The sequence below is a fragment of the Mchenga conophoros genome, linkage group LG3 (genome assembly GCF_057382185.1).
Source record: "Mchenga conophoros isolate Kocher_MC1m ecotype Shallow Benthic linkage group LG3, M_conophoros_male_GT1.1, whole genome shotgun sequence".
NCBI classification, from domain to species: Eukaryota; Metazoa; Chordata; class Actinopteri; order Cichliformes; family Cichlidae; genus Mchenga; species Mchenga conophoros.
Window position 1 is genome coordinate 27,783,504 of NC_140528.1, and position 23,416 is coordinate 27,806,919.

The following is a 23,416-nucleotide window of genomic DNA, read 5'->3' on the forward strand; positions in this document are numbered from 1 at the left end:
CCAGTTAACCGAAATCCACACAGCTTCTCCCTCTGGTACAGTGTGTGATATATTACACCTCCGTTTCTCTACAGGGCACTGTGAGGCCATTAATCACTGCTGCTGATGTTTGCTGCCTGTCTCTATCAGAAGTGTGTAGATGATGGTTCAAAAACAGAATAAAAATTGAGACGTCATGTAGAGTTGAAATTGTATATGACATGATCTTTTAATGAGTGACTTATGTATATACACTGAACAAAAATATAAACGCAACACCTTTGTTACTGCTCCCATTCCCCATGGGATGGACGTAGAGACCTAAAATTCATTCCAGATACACAATATAACCATCCCTCCCAAACAGTGGTCACAAATCAGTCCAAATGTGTGGTAGTGGGCACATCTGCTATATTGAGATAATCCATCCCACCTCACAGGTGTGCCACATCAGGATGCTGATCTGACATCATGAGTAGTGCACAGGTGTACCTCAGACTGCCCACAACAAAAGGCCACCCTGGAATGTGCAGTTTTTTGCGCTATTGGGGGTCTGGGGACCCAGAACCGGTCAGTATCTGGTGTGACCACCATTTGCCTCATGCAGTGCAACACATCGTCGCATGGAGTCTATCAGATTGTCAATTGTGGCCTGTGGAATGTTGGTCCACTCCACTTCAATGGCTGTGCGAGGTTGTTGGATATTCGTGGGAACTGGTACACGCTGTCGTATACGCCGGTCAAGCACATCCCGAACATGCTCAATGGGTGACATGTCCGGTGAGTATGCTGGCCATGCAAGAACTGGGACATTCTCAGCTGCCATCTGCCCTGAACAATGTGAACCATGATTCATCCGTGAAGCGCACACCTCTCCAACGTGCCAGACGCCATCGAATGTGAGCATTTGCCCACACAAGTCTGTTACGGCGACGAGCTGGAGTCAGGTCAAGACCCCGATGAGGACGACGGGCATGCAGTTGAGCGTCCCTCAGACGGTTTCTGACAGTTTGTGCAGAAATTGTTTGGTTGTGCAAACCAATTGTTCCAGCAGCTGTCTGGGTGGCTGGTCTCAGACGATCTTGGAGGTGAACCTGCTGGATGTGGAGGTCCTGGGCTGGTGTGGTTACACGAGGTCTGCGGTTGTGAGGCCGGTTGGATGTGCTGCCATATTCTCTGAAACGCCTGTGGAGATGGCTTATGGTTGAGAAATGAACATTCAATGCACGGGCGACAGATCTGGTTGACATTCCTGCTGTCAGCATGCCAGTTGCACGCTCCCTCATTGCTTGTGGCATCTGTGGCATTTTGCTGTGAGACAAAACTGCACATTCCAGGGTGGCCTTTTGTTGTGGGCAGTCTGAGGTACACCTGTGCACTACTCATGATGTCAGATCAGCATCCTGATGTGGCACACCTGTGAGGTGGGATGGATTATCTCAATATGGCAGATGTGCCCACTACCACACATTTGGACTGATTTGTGACCACTGTTTGGGAGGGATGGTTATATTGTGTATCTGGAATGAATTTTAGGTCTCTACGTCCATCCCATGGGGAATGGGAGCAGTAACAAAGGTGTTGCGTTTATATTTTTGTTGAGTGTATATATATATATGTATATATTGTGCTATTCTTAGTTAGCGTATTGTCTGTCTTGTCTTAATGTTTGGTTTATGTTGGTTTATAATGGAGCACTGTAACAAAAAAATAATTTCCCCCAGGGATCAATAAAGTATTCTGATTCTGATTCTGATTCTGATCTACAAGCATAAACTTTACAATCGTGTAAAATTATTGTTGTGCTGAGGACTCATGCGGGCATGCTACTCCATACACAAATACGAAGCAACCTGTCAGCACGTAAAACTATTTTATGATAACAACAAAAACAAATAGAGGGCCATTTTTTTTATAATAGTTTTTTTTGTGTGATTGTTTCCAGGGTCCTGACAGAGACCATTGTATCTTCCTGCTGTGTTAAAATATGATGGTGAACTGAGGATTAAAAACAGAGGGTCATAAATCACATATCAGAAACAGACCAGGGTGTAATGTGTGAAAACTGTTGATGAGTCACATGGGACACACTATTCCATGTTGGCCTTTGCATTGAAAATGTCCTCTCCTGTTTTTATAGAGAAAGATGGAGACGTCTGTAGATGAACAGCTGCTGGATATTTTGGAGGAGTTGGGTCAGGAGAAGCTGAAAGCCTTCCACAGGTGTCTTCAGGATCCTCAGGTACTTGGTGGTTTTCCAGCCATCAAACAGTCCCAACTGGAGACAGCAGATGAACTGGAGACAGTGGATTTGATCATGGAGACATATACTGATGATGTGATGAAGGTCACCAACTTGATTATAAAGAAGATAAGAGAAACAGGTACCACAACATCTCCAACAGTAATAAAATACAGCAGTGCCAGTCTTTATAAAACCTTTTTCTTTCTTACTTTTGTTCCACACTATTGATGCCTCCTATTTGAAATTCGTAGGAATAACAGTGGTTACAGTTGAGTAACATTACATGGAAATTGATGTAACTGGACCCAAATACTCGGAGTAATAATGTGTAAATAAAGAGATGTCCACGAGGTAAAAGCAGTTAGTAAGAGTATCGTAATACTTGGGTAACAATATGATAACCTGTGTGAAATAGGGAAATAATGTCTGTGAGTTTGTATCTTTACATGTTTATACAGTTTTACTTGGAATAATCTCATTACAATAATAAGGTGCTACTGGCTGATGTTTTAGCATGTTTGTATATTGTTACCATATAATACATAATGCAATAATACAGAATGTAACTGTTGTGCTTAAAACTTTTGATTATTACATAGAAACACACATGGTAGTTTCTCTGTAATAAGCAGGATTGATGCAAAATCCAAATTGCCTGTTTCCAGTCAATAACATATAATTAACTATTAAAGCAAACAAGACAGTGGAAAGTACCAAAAAGGGTGACCAAAAAACAAGGGGGGGGGGACAACCCACCCCTCCCTCCCCACACCATTCCCTTATCCCAGAGTGCTATCAGCTTGTTTTAACCTATGGTGAAGATCACATAAACTCTCTTTTGTTCATAATTTCCAGATACTCAATGAGTGGCCTCCAAATCTGATCGAAGTCGTCCAGTTTGTCATTTATAATAGGCAGATCCTTTCCAGATTAAGAGTATCTGTCAGTCCTGAAATCAAGGTTTTCAGAGAGGGCACTTCCTATCCCCTCCATAGCAGGAAAATCAGTCTCTTTGCAAACATTAGGCCATAGGACAGGAGGGAAGTCTGTGCACGCTTAAGTTTTTTAGATTGTTCCGACAGTCCAATAAGAATCAAAATGGGGTCAGGGTCTAATTGCACATCAAAAAGTTTGGAAAAAAAGTAAAACACAGAAACCCCAAAACATTGTAACTTGGTACACATTACAACACTTTTAAGCAGATCAGCTTCTGCACATTGACATTTATCACAAATTGGTGACGTTTCAGGAAATATCTCATGTAATCTTGTCTTTGAGTAGTGCAATTTGTGAATAATTTTAAACTGAATTAACCTATGTTGCGCATTGATAGAGCAGGAATTAACATAATGTAGCCCTTTAGCCCAGATATCATTCTGAATTTCCGAGCCTCTTACCTTTTCCCAAGCTGATTTTATTTTACCTGTATCCTTCTGTCACAGTGACTGTAATATCTCATATATAAAACCAACAGCATGCTTTTCTTTTATACAATCCACCAGGCATTGATCAAGCTTACCTGCAGTTGCAGACTCAAATTTTTGGAGTTGGGACCTTGCATAACTCATTATTTGAAGGTATCTAAAGAAATCAGAGGCTAATAAGTTGTACTTCTCCTTAAGCTGTTGAAATGAAGTGAAGAACCCCTGGAAATACAGGTGTACCACATTTTGCAACCACATTTCCTTTCAGCAATCAAATGTCCCATCTAAAATGGAGGGTGTAAATGCAGGATTAGCTGTAATAGGTGTCAAAATAGGTGTCAGAACGGTTCGCAGCCGAGTGTGAAGCAGCGGGAATGAGGATCAGCACCTCCAAATCTGAGGCCATGGTTCTCAGCCGGAAAAGGGTGGAGTGCCCACTCCGGGTCGGGGATGAGTTCCTGCCCCAAGTGGAGGAGTTCAAGTATCTCGGGGTCTTGTTCGCGAGTGATGGGAGAAGGGAGCCGGAGATCGACAGACGGATTGGGGCTGCAGCTGCAGTAATGCGGACGCTGCACCGGTCCGTCGTGGTGAAGAGGGAGCTGAGTGTAAAAGCGAAGCTCTCAATTTACCGGTCGATCTACGTCCCTACCCTCACCTATGGCCACGAGCTTTGGGTAGTGACCGAAAGAACGAGATCGCGGATACAAGCGGCAGAAATGAGCTTCCTCCGAAGGGTGGCTGGCCTCTCCCTTAGAGATAGGGTGAGAAGTTCGGCCATCCGGGAGGGGCTCAGAGTAGAGCAGCTGCTGCTCCACATCGAAAGGAGCCAGCTGAGGTGGTTCGGGCATCTGACAAGGATGCCCCCTGGGCGCCTCCTGGGTGAGGTGTTCCAGGCATGTCCCACCGGGAGGAGGCCCCGGGGCAGACCCAGGACACGCTGGAGAGATTATATCTCTCGGCTGGCCTGGGAACGCCTTGGTGTTCCCCCGGATAAGCTGGAGGAGGTGGCTGGGGAGAGGGAGGTCTGGACCTCTTTGCTTAGGCTGCTGCCCCCGCGACCCGGCCTCGGATAAAGCGGATGAAGATGGATGGATGGATGGAGGTGTCAAAATGGGAATGCTCTGAGACTATACTCTTTCACCATCTGTCTCCAAATTGAATTGTATTGTGAATAACTGGATTGCAGTTTTAGTATGTCTTTTTAAAACAAATAGGAAACAATGCGATTGCACCACGAGAGTAAGGCATACAGTCTTCTCCCTCCATTTCCAGCCAAACTGCCATTATAACTGTATCATCTAGCCCAGGGGTGCCCAATCCCGGTCCTCGAGAGCTACTATCCTGCAGCTTTTAGATGCATCCCTACTCCAACACAGCTGAATCAAATGGTTTGATCTCTTCAGCATGCCATCATGTTTGGCAAAGGCCTGATAACAAGCCATTCATTTGATTCAGGTGTGTGGGAACAAGGATGCATCTAAAAGCTGCAGGATGGTAGCTCTCGAGGACCGGGATTGGGCACCCCTGATCTAGCCAATAGGCTACATATTGCTGATCCTCAGGTTTCCAGTTGAGTGAACGCTGGCACGGCTTGCTGCCGCTACTCCCTGGTATCTTTTTATATTTTATTCATATATTATTCATATTTGTTATTTATTATTATTTATTCATATATTCTTTGATACATCTTACTGGTCATCTAGTGAATTTTGCAAGTGCCTGAGTATTTTGGGTGTAGTCCATCTGCCTGTTTGTTTGGCCGTTTTCTCCCTTGGATCCGTACACCTGACTGTTTGGCTTATCTGACTGTCCGTGATGTGGCCTAGCAGGATCTGTGTCTTGCTCGTATGGGTCTGGATTTTTATGTCATTGGTCTACCCACCTAGTGCTGGACTTTACCAATACTCAGCTGACGAGCTTCTCCGTCTCCGCTTTCACCTGGCTTCTCCACCGCCGCTTCATCTCCACACAGATTTCGCCTTCCTCCCTCGCCGAAAGTACATTCACCGGGGCTCTCGTCGGAATTTCCACCATGACGACTCTAAGCCAATACAGACCCTCTGGTCCACTTCTCGTCGTCCTCCACTAAACTTCGACAGGGCTGTTGATCACAGTGTTTTAGCCAGCCTGCCCAGGTCGACTAACACCTCTGTCCAGTCTGACAGCACCGACGTCAATTTTGGCCTCCTTAACATCCGCTCGCTTACGAGCAAGGGTCATCTAATTCTGGATCTACTCACAGATCATAAGTTTGACTTTCTCTGTTTGACCGAGACGTGGCAACAGCCCAATGACTTTTCGTCGCTCAACGACTCCACCCCCCCCCCCGGGGTTTGTTTACACCTGCGAACCTCGTAAGTCCGGCCGTGGTGGAGGTCTCGCGGTAATCTATCGCGAGAACTGGAAAGTCACGCTGTTGTCTGTACATGTCTACAGTTCCTTTGAATCCATTGTTTGTCAACTCTCAGGACCTGTTCCAACTGTCATGGCTGTTATTTACCGCCCTCCAAAGTCTAATTCTGTCTTCATAAGTTACTTTGTTGATCTGCCGACTCACATAGCTACTGTTTCCCCTAATATAAAACTCCTGGGAGACTTAAATATTCATATGGATAACAGTGATCATCCTCTCACCAAAGACTTCTCATCCTGCCTCGATAGTATTGGCTTTAAACAACACATTAACTTTCCTACTCATACTAAGGGCCATACTTTGGACGTAGTTTGTTGCTCCAGACTTACTCCTTTTAACTGCAAAGCTGATGAACTGCTAATTTCTGATCACTTGCTTCTTTCTTTCAATGTCAAAATGACCTTTTCTATAACTAAGAACGATCGTACCATTTCTTTTCGGAATATTAAGAAAATCAATCCTGATACTCTATCTTTTGCTTTCTCTAGTCATTTGCATTTTCATAACCTGCTCACCCAAGAAGACTTGGTTTCCTATTATAACTCTAGTCTCAATAGTCTAAACTCTGTTGCCCCACTCAAAACCATATCTGTATCATTCTCTCAGTCAGCACCCTGGTTCACAGCTGAACTCAGGCTCCTGAAAGCAAAAGGACGACGACTTGAACGCCTTTATAAGAAAACTGCTCTGAATATCCACAAGGAAATGTTTAATAATCATACTATGTTTTATAAGGAGTGTATTAATCAAACAAAATCTGCTTACTACTCCTCCATTAACTGTTCAAAAGATGACTCAACCAAGATACTGTTTTAACTGTTCAACTCTTCTTTCAGGTCAACAGATTTTTTTTACCTGCTCACCTGTACTCGTCTTCCTTCTGTGATTCTCTAATGATATTTTTTTCAATTCAATTTTCAATTCAATTTTATTTATATAGCGCAAAATCACAACAAAAGTCGCCTCAAGGCGCTTCATAGATACAGAGAAAAACCCAACAATCATATGACCCCCTATGAGCAGCACTTTGGCGACAGTGGGAAGGAAAAACTCCCTTTAACAGGAAGAAACCTCCAACAGAACCACGCTCAGGGAGGGGCGGGGCCATCTGCTGCGACCGGTTGGGGTGAGAGAAGGAAGACAGGATAAAGACATGCTGTGGAAGAGAGACAGAGGTTAATAACAGATATGATTCAATGCAGAGAGGTCTGTTAATACATAGTGAGTGAGAAAGGTGACTGGAAAGGAAAAACTCAATGCATCATGGGAATCCTCCGGCAGCCTACATCTATTGCAGCATAACTAAGGGAGGATTCAGGGTCACCTGGTCCAGCCCTAACTATATGCTTTAGCAAAAAGGAAAGTTTGAAGCCTGATCTTGAAAGTAGAGATAGTGTCTGTCTCCTGAATCCAAACTGGAAGCTGGTTCCACAGAAGAGGGGCCTGAAAACTGAAGGCTCTGCCTCCCATTCTACTTTTAAATACTCTAGGAACAACAAGTAGGCCTGCAGAGCGAGAGCGAAGCGCTCTAATAGGGTGATACGGTACTACAAGGTCATTAAGATAAGATGGGGCCTGATTATTTAAGACCTTGTATGTGAGGAGCAGGATTTTGAATTCTGGATTTAACAGGAAGCCAAAACAGGATAAATATGCTCTCTCTTTCTAGTCCCTGTCAGGACTCTTGCTGCAGCATTTTGGATCAGCTGAAGGCTTTTCAGCGAGTTTTTTGGACATCCTGATAATAATGAATTACAGTCGTCCAGCCTGGAAGTAATAAATGCATGAACTAGTTTTTCAGCGTCACTCTGAGACAGGATATTTCTAATTTTAGAGATGTTGCGCAAATGGAAGAAAGCAGTCTTACATATTTGTTTAATATGTGCGTTGAAGGACATGTCCTGGTCAAAAATGACTCCAAGGTTCCTCACAGCGTTACTGGAGGCCAAGGTAATGCCATCCAGAGTAAGAGTCTGGTTAGATACCATATTTCTAAGATTTTCAGGGCCGAGTACAATAACCTCAGTTTTATCTGAATTAAGAAGCAGAAAGTTAGCGGCCATCCAGGTCTTTATGTCTTTAAGACATTCCTGCAGTTTAACTAATTGGTGTGTTATCTGGCTTCATGGACAGATAGAGCTGGGTGTCATCTTCATAGCAGTGAAAATGTATGCTATGTCTTCTAATGATACTGCCTAAGGGAAGCATGTATAATGTAAACAGAATTGGTCCTAGCACTGAACCCTGTGGAACTCCATAATTAACCTCAGTGTGTGAAGAGGACTCTCCATTTACATGCACAAACTGGAGTCTATTAGATAGATATGATACAAACCACTGCAGTGCAGTACCTGTAATACCTACAGCATGTTCTAATCGCTCTAATAGGATATTATGGTCAACAGTATCGAATGCTGCACTGAGGTCTAGCAGGACAAGCACAGAGATGAGTCCACTGTCAGAGGCCATAAGAAGATCATTTGTAACCTTCACTAAAGCTGTTTCTGTGCTGTGCTGAGCTCTGAAACCTGACTGAAACTCTTCAAATAAACCATTCCTCTGCAGATGATCTGTTAGCTGTTTGACAACGACTCTTTCAAGGATGTTTGATATGAAAGGAAGGTTGGAGATTGGCCTATAATTAGCTTAGACTGCTGGGTCTAGAGATGCTTTTTGAGTAAAGGTTTAACTACAGCCAGCTTGAAGGCCTGTGGTACATAGCCGATTATTAGAGATAGGTTGATCATATTTGAGTTCGAAGAATTAATTAATGGCAGGACTTCTTTGAGCAGTTTTGTAGGAATGGGGTCTAAAAGACACGTTGATGGTTTGGAGGAAGTAATTATTGAAGTTAACTCAGAAAGATCAATTGGAGAAAAAGAGTCTAACTTAACATCAATGGTACTAAGAGAAGCTGTAGATAATATTACATCTGTGGGATGATTATTGGGAATTTCTTCTCTAATAAGAATTTTATTTGTGAAGAAGATCATGAAGTCATTACTAGTTAGTGTTAAAGGGATGGTTGGCTCAAAAGAGATATGCCTTTTTCAGTTTCAGTTGTCAGTTTTATTTGTCGTATGCAAGTTAGCACAGGGTCAACATCGCAATGAAATATATTTGACGAGCAGAAGACAGTCACTCAGCAGAATGGTATAGTAGCAAAATAATAATAAAATAAAATAAAAGAATAAAAAATTTATAGAAAAATAGTAACGAGCAAAATAATAATAAGATGTAGTAAAAGAAAAAAAGAGATTACCAGTTAACTGACTAAATACATATATATATATATATATATTAAAAAAAAACCACCCAGCACGTCCCTGTGGGCGGTTTATCCTTCAAGCTCGGGTCCTCTACCAGAGGCCTGGGAGCTTGAGGGTCCTGCGCAGTATCTTAGCTGTTCCCAGGACTGCGCTCTTCTGGACAGAGATCTCCCATTTTGACCTCGGGACTTCCAGGTTATACTCGGCACAGATGTTCCTGTACACTATGCCGTCCACTTGGTTATGGCGTTCCATGTATGCCTTGCCTGCTAGCATCTTGCACCCTGCTGTTATGTGCTGGATTGTCTCTGGGGCATCTTTACACAGCCTGCACCTGGGGTCTTGCCTGGTGTGATAGACCCCAGCCTCTATGGATCTTGTACTCAGAGCTTGTTCTTGTGCTGCCATGATTAGTGCCTCTGTGATGTCTTTCAGTCCAGCTTTGTCCAGCCACTGGTAGGATTTCTGGATATCAGCCACCTCCTCTATCTGCCGGTGGTACATACCGTGCAGGGGGCCTGTCCTTCCATGATGGTTCCTCGTCTCCCTCCTCTTTCTTGGGTTTCTGCTGCCTGAGGTATTCACTGAGCACTCGGTCAGTTGGGGCCATCTTCCCAATGTATTCTTGGATGTTCGTTGTCTCATCCTGGACTGTGGTGCTGACACTCACCAGTCCCCGGCCCCCTTCCTTCCGCTTAGCGTACAGCCTCAGGGTGCTGGACTTGGGGTGAAACCCTCCATGCATGGTAAGGAGCTTTCTTGTCTTTATGTCAGTGGCTTCTATCTCCTCCTTTGGCCAGCCTATTACCCCAGCAGGGTACCTGATCACGGGCAGGGCGTACGTGTTGATGGCCCGGATCTTGTTCTTACCATTCAGCTGACTCCTCAGGACTTGTCTGACCCTCTGCAGGTACTTGGTGGTTGCAGCCTTTCTAGCGGCCTCTTCATGGTTCCCATTTGCCTGCGGGATCCCCAGGTACTTGTAACTGTCCTCTATGTCTGCAATGTTGCCTTCTGGTAGTTCACTCCCCTCAGTTCTGACTACCTTCCCTCTCTTTGTTACCATCCGACTACACTTCTCCAGTCCGAACGACATTCCAATGTCATTGCTGTATAGTCTGGTAGTGTGGATCAGTGAGTCGATCTCTCGTTCACTCTTGGCATACAGCTTGATGTCATCCATGTACAGGAGGTGGCTGACAACTGCTCCGTTCCGTAGTCGGTATCCGTAGCCAGTCTTGTTAATGATCTCACTGAGGGGGTTAAGGCCTATGCAGAACAGCAGTGGGGACAGAGCATCTCCTTGGTAGATCCCGCACTTGATGGTGACTTGTGCTATGGGCTTGGAGTTGGCCTCTAGTGTTGTACGCTGTACGTTGTACACATCCCCATTGAGTTCCTGATGAAGGCTCTTAGGGTCCCATTGATCTTGTACAATTCTAGGCATTCCAGTATCCAGCTGTGGGGCACTGAGTCATAGGCCTTCTTGTAATCAATCCAGGCAGTGCACAGGTTGGTCAGTCTGGTCTTGCATTCTCGGCTGACTGTTCTTTCTACCAGTAGCTGGTGTTTTGCGCCTGTGGTATTTTTGCCAATTCCTTTCTGTGTCCCGCTCATGTATTGACCCATGTGCCTGTTCATCTTAGCCGATATGATGCCTGACAGGAGCTTCCATGTAGTACTGAGGCAGGTTATTGGTCGGTAGTTGGAGGGGACCGGTCCCTTCTTGGGGTCCTTGGGGATCAGGACCATCCGACCTTCGGTTAGCCATTCCGGGTGTCTGTCGTTAACTAGCACCTGGTTCATTTGTGCTGCCAGACGCTCGTGGAGTGCAGTCAGCTTCTTTAGCCAGTAGGCGTGAACCATGTCGGGCCCTGGTGCTGTCCAACTCTTCATACTCGAGACCCTTTCTTGGATATCTGCCACTGTGATGGTTACTGGACCCTGTTCAGGGAGGTCGCTGTGGTCTGCCCTCAGATCTGCTAGCCACTGAGCATTGTTATGGGTTGCGTCCTTCTCCAATATGCTCTTCCAGTATTGCTCCGTCTCCAGCCTTGGTGGTGCTGTTCTCTTATTATTATTGTTCCCTTGCCACTGAGAGTACACCTTTGCTGGTTCTGTGGAGAACAGCTGGTTTATTCTCCTGCCTTCTATCTCTCTGGTGTACCTATATATATATATATATATATATATTGTCGATTGTCTTAAGGCCAAGAAAGATGCCAAGCGGATTTATTTTACCAAGTGGATCATCATGGCCTTGCCATATTGGCCCATTTGATTGACCTTTATTATAATTATGAATTTATTTTATTTTCATTTGCAAACGGGACAGACATGACTGTGGGATAGGACAGGGGGAAAGAATGAAAGAAAGAGAGGGAGAGAAAGAAAACCAAAGGGGAGAAGAGACGGTGAGAAGGGGGGGAAGAGAGAAAAAAAAAAAAAAACACCTGGGTCACCTGTATGGAGAAAAAAAACAGAAGAGACAGCAAACAACAAAGAGCAACATAATAAGAAAAAAAAGCACCATCACAATAAACTAGCTAGCAGTAGATATCAATAGTTACTAAATAATAAACGATATTGTGCAGCACGCAAGATAGACAGCGCACAGTGTGCTTTGAGGCAGCAGCCAAGAAAGCTGTAGTCCGCGTCTGTGAACACCCATGTGTACACCTGTGTGCATACCTGTGTGGATCAGCATGCTTGCATTCCAAAGGTTTCTCCATGTAATGATCTGCTAGGGAGTGTGGGGGGGCCACTGCCCTGTCCTTTATGGTATCAAGCAGGTATGGAGGAGATCAAAACTCCAGACATCCAGAGGCCCCCAGAACACAAGAGACTAAGGAAGACCCACAGAGGGGCAGCCGCGCCACTGTCGCGCCACCATACTGTGAATGCTTTTCAAGCATTCACAGTATGGTTCTTCTATTCTTTATTATTATTTTCTTTTCCGTAAATTTTTTGGCATCTAACTCCTTCAAAACCGTTCAACTTAGAAAAACCATTCAAACACTATTAGATTCCTCTTCTTTTGGACATGACTGGGTGTGTATGGGATGGAACGTTGGTGCTAGAGTGAGAGGAGGGAAAAAAATAATCTTAAAATCTTCTCTTTAAACTGCCACTGTGTCCACAGCGTTTGCTCTACAGGTATGATTTTACCCTCAAATCGTAGCCATCGCTGTCCTCATTCGTCTAATGTGTTTATTATTGTAATAGGTGTTTTGATTCTTTCATAAATGTCACCAATCCACAGCCCCCTCCCTTCAACTCTTGCATAGAGGGGAAACAGAACTGAGAATTTGGTAGACTGGACATTGCTGTCACTCACAGTGAAAGAATTTTGTCAATATGACTTTTACTTTTCATTTGGGAGCGATTTGTTTCGGCCTGACTTTTCTGTTCATTTTAAGCAGCAAAAGTGAGGCGCATGTCTGTGTACGTGTGTATGGAGCCATTGGGTGCAGTCACTATAGCAACCAGGCTCACACCTGCCTGCTTAACGAGCTCTCTCTCACTGTGCCAAGATTCATCTTAAACACTTCTCTTTCAACTGCTGCTGTGTCCACAGTGTTACAGCCATCATTTTATCCTCAAAACGTCGCCATCGTTGTTCTCTTTCCAACATCGTGTCTTTCAAAGCTCAGAGATGTAAACTGTGTGGATCCAAGTGGAGCGATCACATTTTAGTCATTCAGTGATTTAAAGAATATGAACTTTTAATATTCATTCAGATGTTTTCTGACTCTGAATTTTCTCTTCTCATTTCTTAGGTTTTTCTAATTTACATTTAAAACATTTTCAGCTATTTTCCTACTGCTTCTGTGTGAACATCAGCTTTTAGCAGTTCAGCCCTTTTGTTTTCAGGTTAAGAATGCTGGGTTTTTTTATCCATCCATCCATCCATCCATCCATCCATCCATCTTCATCCGCTTTATCCGAGGCCGGGTCGCGGGGGCAGCAGCCTAAGCAAAGAGGCCCAGACCTCCTCCTCCAGCTTATCCGGGGGAACACCAAGGCGTTCCTAGGCCAGCCGAGAGATATAATCTCTCCAGCGTGTCCTGGGTCTTCCCCGGGGCCTCCTCCCGGTGGGACATGCCTGGAACACCTCACCCAGGAGGCGCCCAGGGGGCATCCTTGTCAGATGCCCGAACCACCTCAGCTGGCTCCTTTTGATGTGGAGCAGCAGCTGCTCTACTCTGAGCCCCTCCCGGATGGCCGAACTTCTCACCCTATCTCTAAGGGAGAGGCCAGCCACCCTTCGGAGGAAGCCCATTTCCGCTGCTTGTATCCGCGATCTCGTTCTTTCGGTCACTACCCACAGCTCGTGGCCATAGGTGAGGGTAGGGACGTAGATCGACCAGTAAATTGAGAGCTTCGCTTTTACACTCAGCTCCCTCTTCACCACGACGGACCGGTGCAGCGTCTGCATTACTGCAGCTGCAGCCCCAATCCGTCCTTCGATCTCCGGCTCCCTTCTTCCATCACTCGCGAACAAGACCCCGAGATACTTGAACTCCTCCACTTGGGAACTCATCCCCGACCCGGAGTGGGCACTCCACCCTTTTCCGGCTGAGAACCATGGCCTCTGATTTGGAGGTGCTGATCCTCATTCCCGCTGCTTCACACTCTGCTGCGAACCGTTCCAGTGCGAGCTGGAGGCCCTCACCTGATGAAGCCAACAGAACCACATCATCCGCGAAAATCAGAGATGAGATTCTGAGGCCACCAAAGCGAAAGCCCTCCGCCACTTGGCTGCTCCTAGAAATCCTGTCCATAAAAATTATGAACAGAACCGGAGACAAAGGGCAGCCCTGGCGGAGCCCATCACCCACCGGGAACGAGTCCGACTTATTGCCGGCAATGCGAACCAAGCTCCTGCAACGGTTGTATAGGGATCGAATGGCCCGTAGCAATGGGCCAGACACCCCATACTCCCGCAGCACCTCCCACAGGACACCCCGAGGGACACGGTCGAATGCCTTCTCCAAGTCCACAAAACACATGTAGACTGGTTGGGCAAACTTCCATGCGCCCTCAAGTACCCTCGAGAGGATAAAGAGCTGGTCCAGTGTTCCGCGACCAGGACGAAAACCGCATTGTTCCTCCTGTATCCGAGGTTCGACTAGCGGACGAACTCTCCTTTCCAGCACCCTGGCATAGACTTTCCCAGGGAGGCTGAGGAGTGTGATCCCCCTGTAGTTGGAACACACCCTCCGGTCCCCCTTCTTAAAGATGGGGACCACCACCCCAGTCTGCCAGTCCACAGGTACTGCCCCTGATCTCCACGCAACATTGCAAAGGCGTGTCAACCAGGACAGCCCTACAACGTCCAGAGCCTTCAGGAACTCGGGGCGGACCTCATCAACACCAGGGGCTCTGCCACCAAGGAGTTGTTTAACTGCCTCAGTGACCTCGCCCCCGGAAATTGGCGGGTCATTCCCCTCATCCCCAGACTCTGCTTCCTCCTCGGAAGACATGTCAGTGGGATTAAGGAGGTCCTCGAAGTATTTCTTCCACCGCCTGACAATTTTCTCAGTCGACGTCAACAGCGCTCCACCAGCACTATACACAGTGCAGGTAGAGCACCGCTTTCCCCTCCTGAGACGCCTGACGGTTTGCCAGAATCTCTTCGAGGCAGTCCGAAAGTCTTTTTCCATGGCCTCTCCGAACTCCTCCCACACCCGAGTTTTTGCTTCAGCCACTGCCCGAGCCGCATTCCGCTTGGCCTGTCGATACCTGTCAGCTGCCTCCTTTGCTTAGGCTGCTGCCCCCGCGACCCGGCCTCGGATAAGCGGTTGAAGATGGATGGATGGATGGATTTTCCTATACTCTCACTTTAACTCGTCCAGCCTTCACCTCTCACCGGTCCTTGTCCCTCTTCTCACAGTTGCCTATGTGGCCTTCAAATCTCCAGCAAACACAGGCCCAAATCAGCTGTTTCTTCTTCTCTGTTTCTTCTCTCTTCCTCTTTTCAGTCTTTTCCTGGAGCTTAACTCCCAGCATGGCAAATATGAAACTCAGACTGTCCCATCCAGTGCTTTCACACAGTCATGTCACTGATACACTTCCCAGCTTGTAATCAGTGGTATTCATACATGCTGCTAGACACTTCAGTGTTTTAGGTCAGTTGTACTGTCTTTTGCCTGCTGTTAATTCTTCAAGTGCACGGTGTTGCTCTGTTTTTCTTCTGTCTTCATCATGAAATTGACTTTCCTTTAAGCTTCTTCTTCTCAGGATAAGGACAGGATGAGAGGTGAAGCTGTAAAATTTTTAAGCCAAAGCCTGGCCTGTTTTTGTCCCAATTATGTTAATCTATCATTTTGCTGCTGTACTCATGTTGGAGGTTGAGCCAAGTCCATGGGCACCTGTATTAACACACTAAGACCTTTATTTAATATAATTTTCACCCCAATCAAACTCTGTTTTTATGATCCCACTCTATATACCCTCTGTAACTCTACTACTACTACTTTTAATATAAAAAGAATGCACCCTCAGCACACACACACACACACACACACAAATCTACTAAGCTCTTTGCATTTGCAAGCATTCACATCAAAATCCTCAGGGTGCTTAGCAGAGCTCTTTTGGCACAAATCTTCAGCCCAATTAACAGTTTTTCCACACACATTCACAATTCTTTCAATGGCATTTTAGCACAATTCACTCTCTCATTTAACAGATCTTCTCAAAGACACGCTACACTTTTCTCTATTAGACTTTCAAAAAAATATACACTTTTGATCATTCATCCAAAAACAATTTTACACTTCATTTATACATTCACACATTTATAAAGCCACCAAATGCCAAGATACATTATTTCCATTACTCAGTATTCAACATTTCCATTACTCAACATCACATCGTCTTCCCTGGTACCAGCGTTCCTACCTTTTCGACTACTTTAAAAGCCTCTAAGGCCCAGGTCCGCCCACCTTGCTGGTCAAACAACGCCATCATCAATAGCGGTCAAATTTCTAGGCCCTATTTAAAAGCGCTCCCCGCAGCTTGACCAGAAGCTCCACTTAACCAGCGTTTCAGTATCCTACTGGTGCCTGAAGCTTTACTTAAAGCTTTACCAGTCACCCGCGTTGAAATGGTCACACCCAAGCCCCACTTTGTCGTTCAATCGGTGCAACAAAAGTGGTACTTGACCACTGATTATTAACGACCGACCTCAGTGGTCACGGGAATCACCCGGGTTCTCCTGTTGCCGCAGGTCTCTAACGCGCGTCTGCAGTGTGGGAACCAACCCCGAACCTTTTGCACCCCTGGAGTTCAACTCCAGTCTTAGATTAATTTAAATAACTTTAGAAGCACCACTGTGGACTCTAACCGCCAGTTTATTGACACACATAACACATCAACTTTAAGCACACATCACATCAACTTTAAAATTCACCCCAGCATTAACAACAATAAGTTTTCATCAAATATTCCCTAGACTTTACTTTTTATTTATCACATATTACCGAAAATCACCATGGACATGTCATACTTAACAGATTTTATAATTTACTTTCATTTCACCACTACTGAGCCAATTTAACGGTAAGGATCATTAACTTGGTGACCAGATAATTTAGAATTCATCCAATCTGCACAGTTTGCTTTTCTTTTTTTTGAACAGGCTCTGCCTACCTTTAAATCTTTTTAGACAGGTCTCCTGTTCGCCTCAATACTGATCGCACCTTAAGCCAAATTTGTCCTCTCAGCCGTAAAAGAATACGGGTCAAGGCACCAATTATTAAATTTTGGTTCTTTTGATTATTTTAGCGAGAGAGAAAGACTTCCAACTCACAGTGGTGAAGCTCAAAAAATCATTTTTATTGTACATTTCTGGAAACAGAGAACTGTAGACACGAGCACGCACCCACAGTTCTAAAAGCATTGCAAGCTAAAATACGTATATATAGTTCTGCTATAGGTCACACACAGACACACACAGTTTCAATCAAAACAACTCCTTCTGGTCTGACTAATGTGTGTGTTACTTAGTTCTGCTTTTTCTGTCTGGTTTCCTGTATTTTACTAATATGACTCTGCAGCTCTGCACCAAACTTCCTGTTTCTTAAGTTCCCCTTACTGAAGCCTCTGTTGCTAGGTGACCTTTAACCCTCTGACCTAGTTCTTTCTCACATCTGGGTCTGGATTTATAAAGGCCTTTATTATTAAAATACACAAAACAATCTAATCAGAAAATAAGAACTAAGAATATATATTTATGTCGTAACACTATCTAATAAAAAGACGTCTATAAAGGAGTGTGTTATGGATCCCAGTGTGTGTTACGACCCCCTCTGCTAGGTGACAGGTGGGGAGAAACATACACAAGCCCTCTCACAAAATCAGAGTGAGTAAGGGGTTTTATTGCAAATGTTAAACTGAAAACCATCTGTGCTGTTCAACAGACCACCGGGCAAACAATTAATACACAAAAAAAAGAAAAGGCACGAATAAAAGCTAAGGATTAACTAAGGAGAGCCAGCAATCACAAGTCTCTGATAAAAGATAAAAGATTACTTGTTCTTATCGATTAATAATGCAGAATTATCATATAGAAATAAAAGAAAACTGAAGTTGTGCCATTGGAACATGTTGCCTGGCTGAAGCACTAAAGGACTCGGCGAGAGACATCTGTCTCGCCCTAGCAGCACCTGTCCCTCTCCGCTCCTCCCTTCAGTTTTTCCTCAATATATGCTCGTCATATTCTGTGATATGATTTACAGTGAGGTCTTTGATGAGGTTAGTGGTGTTGCCACAACACCTCACTGTCTTGCCGCATGTATCACAAACCGCGTCTTGGCTGCCACTTCGAGCCTTTACTTGAACTGAGCCTGTGGTCATCCACTTTCTCAATATGTTCCTAACTGTGGAAACAGACGGCTTAAATCTCTGAGACAGCTTTCTGTGTCCTTCCCCTAAACAATGATGGTGAACAATCTTTGTCTTCAGGTCATTTGAGAGTTGTTTTGAGACCGCCATGTTGCTACTCTTCAGAGAAAATTAAAAGAGGAGGGACACTTACAGTTGACCCCCTTAAATACTCTTTCTCATTATTGGATTCACCTGTGTATGTAGGTCAGGGGTCACTGAGCTTACCGAGCCAATTTGAGTTCCAATAATTAGTTCTACAGGTTTTGGAATCATTAAAATGGCAACAGCGCCCAAATTTATGGACCTGCCTGATTTTGTTTAAACAATTATTGCACACTTTCTGTAAATCCAATAAACTTCATTTCACTTCTCAAATATCACTGTGTGCGTCTCCTATATGATATATTTAACTGACATTTCTTATCATAACAACCAACGATTGATACAGGAAAATAATGACTATTAACAGGGTCGCCCAAACTTTTGCATCACACTGTAGTCTGCTTTTACTGACTGTGACACTAAATGAATGTTAAAATCACCCACAATAATTATTTTATGTGAGCTGAGCACTAAATCAGATAAAAACTCACAAATCAGACAGAAACTCTGTGTAAGGCCCAGGTGGATGATAGATGATAACAAAGAAGATTCGTTTTTGTGTTTTTTGATTTGTTGATTAATTATTAAGTCATGTCTGGTAGTTAGAATGACTCGGGGGTGTTGATTCATTTAAACTAACATAATCATCCTGCTGCAACCAGGTTTCTGTAAGGCAGAGTAAATCAATTTGTTGATCAATTATTAAGTCATGTACTAACAGAGACTTGGAGGAGAGAGACCTAATATTTAATAATCCACATTTCACTGTTTTACTCTTTGGTTCAGATGTGGATACTGTATTGTTCTTTCTTTGTGATTGTTTATGTTTCAGTTGTTTGTTGCTGGTTTTTAGTTTGTTTTTTGTCTGTTTGGGAGCTGACACAGTCTCTATGGAGATGGGTTTTTGGGGAGGTAGCAGGAGGAGAGAAGCTGCAGAGAGGCGTGTAAGACTGCAACTCTGCTTCCTGGTCCCAACTCTGGATAGTCATATTTTGGGGGGTTTAATAAATTTGTCCATATTTCTAGAAATGAGAGCTGCTCCATCCAAAGTGGGATGGATGCCGTCTCTCCTAACAAGACCAGGTTTCCTCCAGAAGGTTTGCCAATTATCTATGAAGCCCACATCGTTTCTGGGACACCACTCAGACAGCCAGCAATTTAAGGAGAACATGCGGCTAAACATGTCGCTCCTGGTCTGATTGGGGAGGGGACCAGAGAAAACTACAGAGTCCGACATTGTTTTGGCAAAGTTGCACACCGATTCAATATTGATTTTAGTGACCTCCGATTGGCGTAACCGGGTGTCATTACTGCCGACGTGAATTATGATTTTACTGAATTTACGTTTACCCTTAGCCAGCAGTTTTAAATTTCCTTCAATGTCGCCTGCTCTGGCCCCTGGAAGACAACTGACTATGGTTGCAGGTGTCTCTAGCTTCACATGTCTGAGAACAGAATCGCCAATTACCAGAGTTTGACCCCCGGCGGGTGTGTCGCCGAGTGGGGAAAAACGGTTAGACACATGAACGGGTTGGTGGTGTACCTGGGGCTTCTGTTTAGGACTATGCTTCCTCCTCACCGTCACCCAGCCAGCCAGCCTGTTTACCTGGCTGCTCGGCACATTCCGCTGAGGGAGAGCAAGTGGGCCCTATGGTACCTTGTTCCCTAACTACAGGGGCCTGACTAGCTACGGGTGTTTCAAGGGTGTGACACCGACCCAGTTGACACCAGTTCTGCAAAGAAGAATGAAAGAAACTGTGTAAAATTAGGTTTACCAAGCTTTAAGCATTATAATCAAAAAGACTTGCAGCTGTAATTGCTGCCAGATGTACTTCCACAAAGAATTGCGGCGAGACTATGAATTATTATGTATGGCAACATTTTATTAGTTTTTAATACATTAACAAGAATTCCAAGCATGCGTGTCTTACATTGTCATTATGTGGTATTTTATTTTTTTAAAAATTGACCTGAGAAGTGAATTTACCACATTTTGAAAGAATGGATGACAAAATGTGAAATAAGTGAAAGGCTGTGGATACACTTTATCTGTAGCTTCTATGTAGGGACCCTTTTGGTCAGGTAATAATTTGACTGTTTCTGCCCAGGCATTGATACTGACATGTTAACCGCTTTTGTTTATTATTTCAGAGGCTCTTGAGAAGTGTCAGATTAACTTCAAGTTAGAACTGAAGAAGAAGTTCCAGTGTGTGTTTGAGGGCATCGCTAAAGCAGGAAACCCAACCCTTCTGAATCAGATCTACACAGAGCTCTACATCACAGAGGGAGGGACTGCAGAGGTCAATGATGAACATGAGGTCAGACAGATTGAAACAGCCTCCAGGAAACCAGACAGACCAGAAACAACAATCAGACAAGAAGACATCTTTAAAGCCTCACCTGGAAGAGAAGAACCAATCAGAACAGTGCTGACAATGGGAGTGGCTGGCATTGGGAAAACAGTCTTAACACAGAAATACAGCCTGGACTGGGCTGAAGACAAAGCCAACCAGCACATCCAGTTCATATTTCCATTCACTTTCAGAGAGCTGAATGTGCTGAAAGAGGAAAAGTTCAGCTTGGTGGGACTTGTTCATCACTTCTTTACTGAAACCAAAGAAGCAGGAATCTGCAGCTTTGAAGACTTCCAGGTTGTGTTCATCTTTGATGGTCTGGATGAGTGTCGACTTCCTCTGGACTTCCACAAAACTACAATCCTAACTGACCCTAGAAAGTCCACCTCAGTGGATGTGCTGCTGATAAACCTCATCAGGGGGAAACTGCTTCCCTCTGCTTGCCTCTGGATAACTACACGACCTGCAGCAGCCAATCAGATCCCTCCTGACTGTGTTGGCATGGTGACAGAGGTCAGAGGGTTCACTGACCCACAGAAGGAGGAGTACTTCAGGAAGAGATTCAGAGATGAGGAGCAGGCCAGCAGCATCATCTCCCACATCAAGACATCACGAAGCCTCCACATCATGTGCCACATCCCAGTCTTCTGCTGGATCACTGCTACAGTTCTGGAGGATATGCTGAAAACCAGAGAGGGAGGACAGCTGCCAACGACCCTGACTGAGATGTACATCCACTTCCTGGTGGTTCAGGCCAAAAGAAAGAAGATAAAGTATGATGGAGGAGATGAGACAGATCCACACTGGAGTCCTGAGAGCAGGAAGATGATTGAGTCTCTGGGAAAACTGGCTTTTGATCAGCTGCAGAAAGGAAACCTGATCTTCTATGAATCAGACCTGACAGAGTGTGGCATCGATATCAGAGCAGCCTCAGTGTACTCAGGAGTGTTCACACAGATCTTTAAAGAGGAGAGAGGACTGAACCAGGACAAGGTGTTCTGCTTCATCCATCTGAGTGTTCAGGAGTTTCTGGCTGCTCTTCATGCCCATCTGACCTTCATCAACTCTGGAGTCAATCTGCTGGAAGAACAACAAACAACCTCCTGGTGGTTTAAACCACCTCTCCACCAGAGTGCTGTGAACAAAGCCTTACAGAGTCCAAATGGACACCTGGACTTGTTCCTCCGCTTCCTTCTAGGTCTTTCATTGCAGACCAGTCAGAGTCTCCTACGAGGACTGCTGACACAGACAAGAAGTAGCTCACAGACCAATCAGGAAACAGTCCAGTACATCAAGAAGAAGCTCAGTGAGAATCTGTCTGCAGAGAAAAGCATCAATCTGTTCCACTGTCTGAATGAACTGAATGATCGTTCTCTAGTGGAGGAGATCCAACAGTCCCTGAGTTCAGGAAGTCTCTCCACAGATAAACTGTCTCCTGCTCAGTGGTCAGCTCTGGTCTTCATCTTACTGTCATCAGAAAAAGAGCTGGATGTGTTTGACCTGAAGAAATACTCTGCTTCAGAGGAGGCTCTTCTGAGGCTGCTGCCAGTGGTCAAAGCCTCCAACAAGGCTCTGTAAGTAATATTAAATCAGGCATGATCAGTTCAGAGAACACTTAAAAATACATAAAAATAGGGAATTAAATGATCATCACTCACTTGGTCAACTATGATACCTTTAATGTTTCAGTCCAGCCGGTCAGCATTTCTGAGAGATTTTTGTCTGTAGCTCTTATCAAAGGACAATCCAGACCCAGCCTATAAGACTATGGGCTCTGATCCTTCCGCCCCTCTTATGGGTTCATTATCCTCAGCTTGCTCACTTAGTTCTTTTTTTCTAAAGCATATACCTCAGTTATGTTGTGGAAACTCTTAAATAAAACTGCAACTACCAGCTAAGCGTGTCTTTTGAAGTGAGGTTTATTAAAAGAAAGAAAGATGAAAAACACTGCAGTGGAGAGAACGTTCAGATCAAACACCAAACATTTTTCTGAGGAGGCACACCACCTTGAAATATTTTATATCTGCCCAAACACTCTTAAACAAAGAACATTCCATAGCATATCATAAATCTCTATACCTTCAGTCCAGCTCATTCTTTACCCCCTCCTACTCTAACAAAAGTTACGACCACCCATCACCTCATTAAGAGCAGGATGTCTGGAGATCTTCAAGTCTCAAGTGGACCGTCTGTGAAGATGCAATAAAACCTAAGGCCCAATTATGAAAACATTCTACATGCATACAACTGGTGTCAGGAGTCATCTTGCTAAACTAAAGAGATATGATTAAAATATGTGATTAATGCACGAGAAAAGAAATCTGCCACCAGTTACAAGATTGTATCTTTTCTTGATGTTTATAATCCAAGTTCTGGTTTCTGTCTCACCTTAAGTACACACTCATTTTTTTATATAATTCTCTGCTATGGCTGTCCTGATTATATCCAGTATAGAGGTAAAAACCTTGGGCATCATAATTAAAATTGCCGTCAATGTCCTGTTTCTTGTCAGTAACTGAAATTGTCCAATCGAAAACACGTTGGTATTTAGGGAGGGCAGGACTTTAAAAGGCAGCTTGTTTTTGACAAAAAAAAAAAAAACAAGAGTCTGCACCAAGTCCATCATGTGAGCAATTATTTACAACCACATTTACTGTAATCACAGATATTAGAATTAATAAAGTGACCAACAGTACTGTAGTAAGTTTAGTACTGTAGTAACTGTAGTACTCACTGGC

At 44.4% G+C, this 23,416-nt stretch overlaps 1 protein-coding gene across 1 annotated transcript in view; it reads left to right on the top strand.

The window, feature by feature from the left end:
• The window catches only part of LOC146577965 (protein NLRC3-like), a 48,561-nt gene that overhangs the window by 522 nt on the left and 24,623 nt on the right, over positions 1 to 23,416 (top strand). Inside the window, exons 2-3 of the mRNA XM_085268457.1 lie at positions 2,120 to 2,363; positions 20,476 to 22,252. Coding sequence (XP_085124583.1) covers positions 2,126 to 2,363; positions 20,476 to 22,252 — 2,015 coding nt within the window. The 5' untranslated portion in view covers positions 2,120 to 2,125. The remainder of the gene's footprint in view (positions 1 to 2,119; positions 2,364 to 20,475; positions 22,253 to 23,416) is intronic.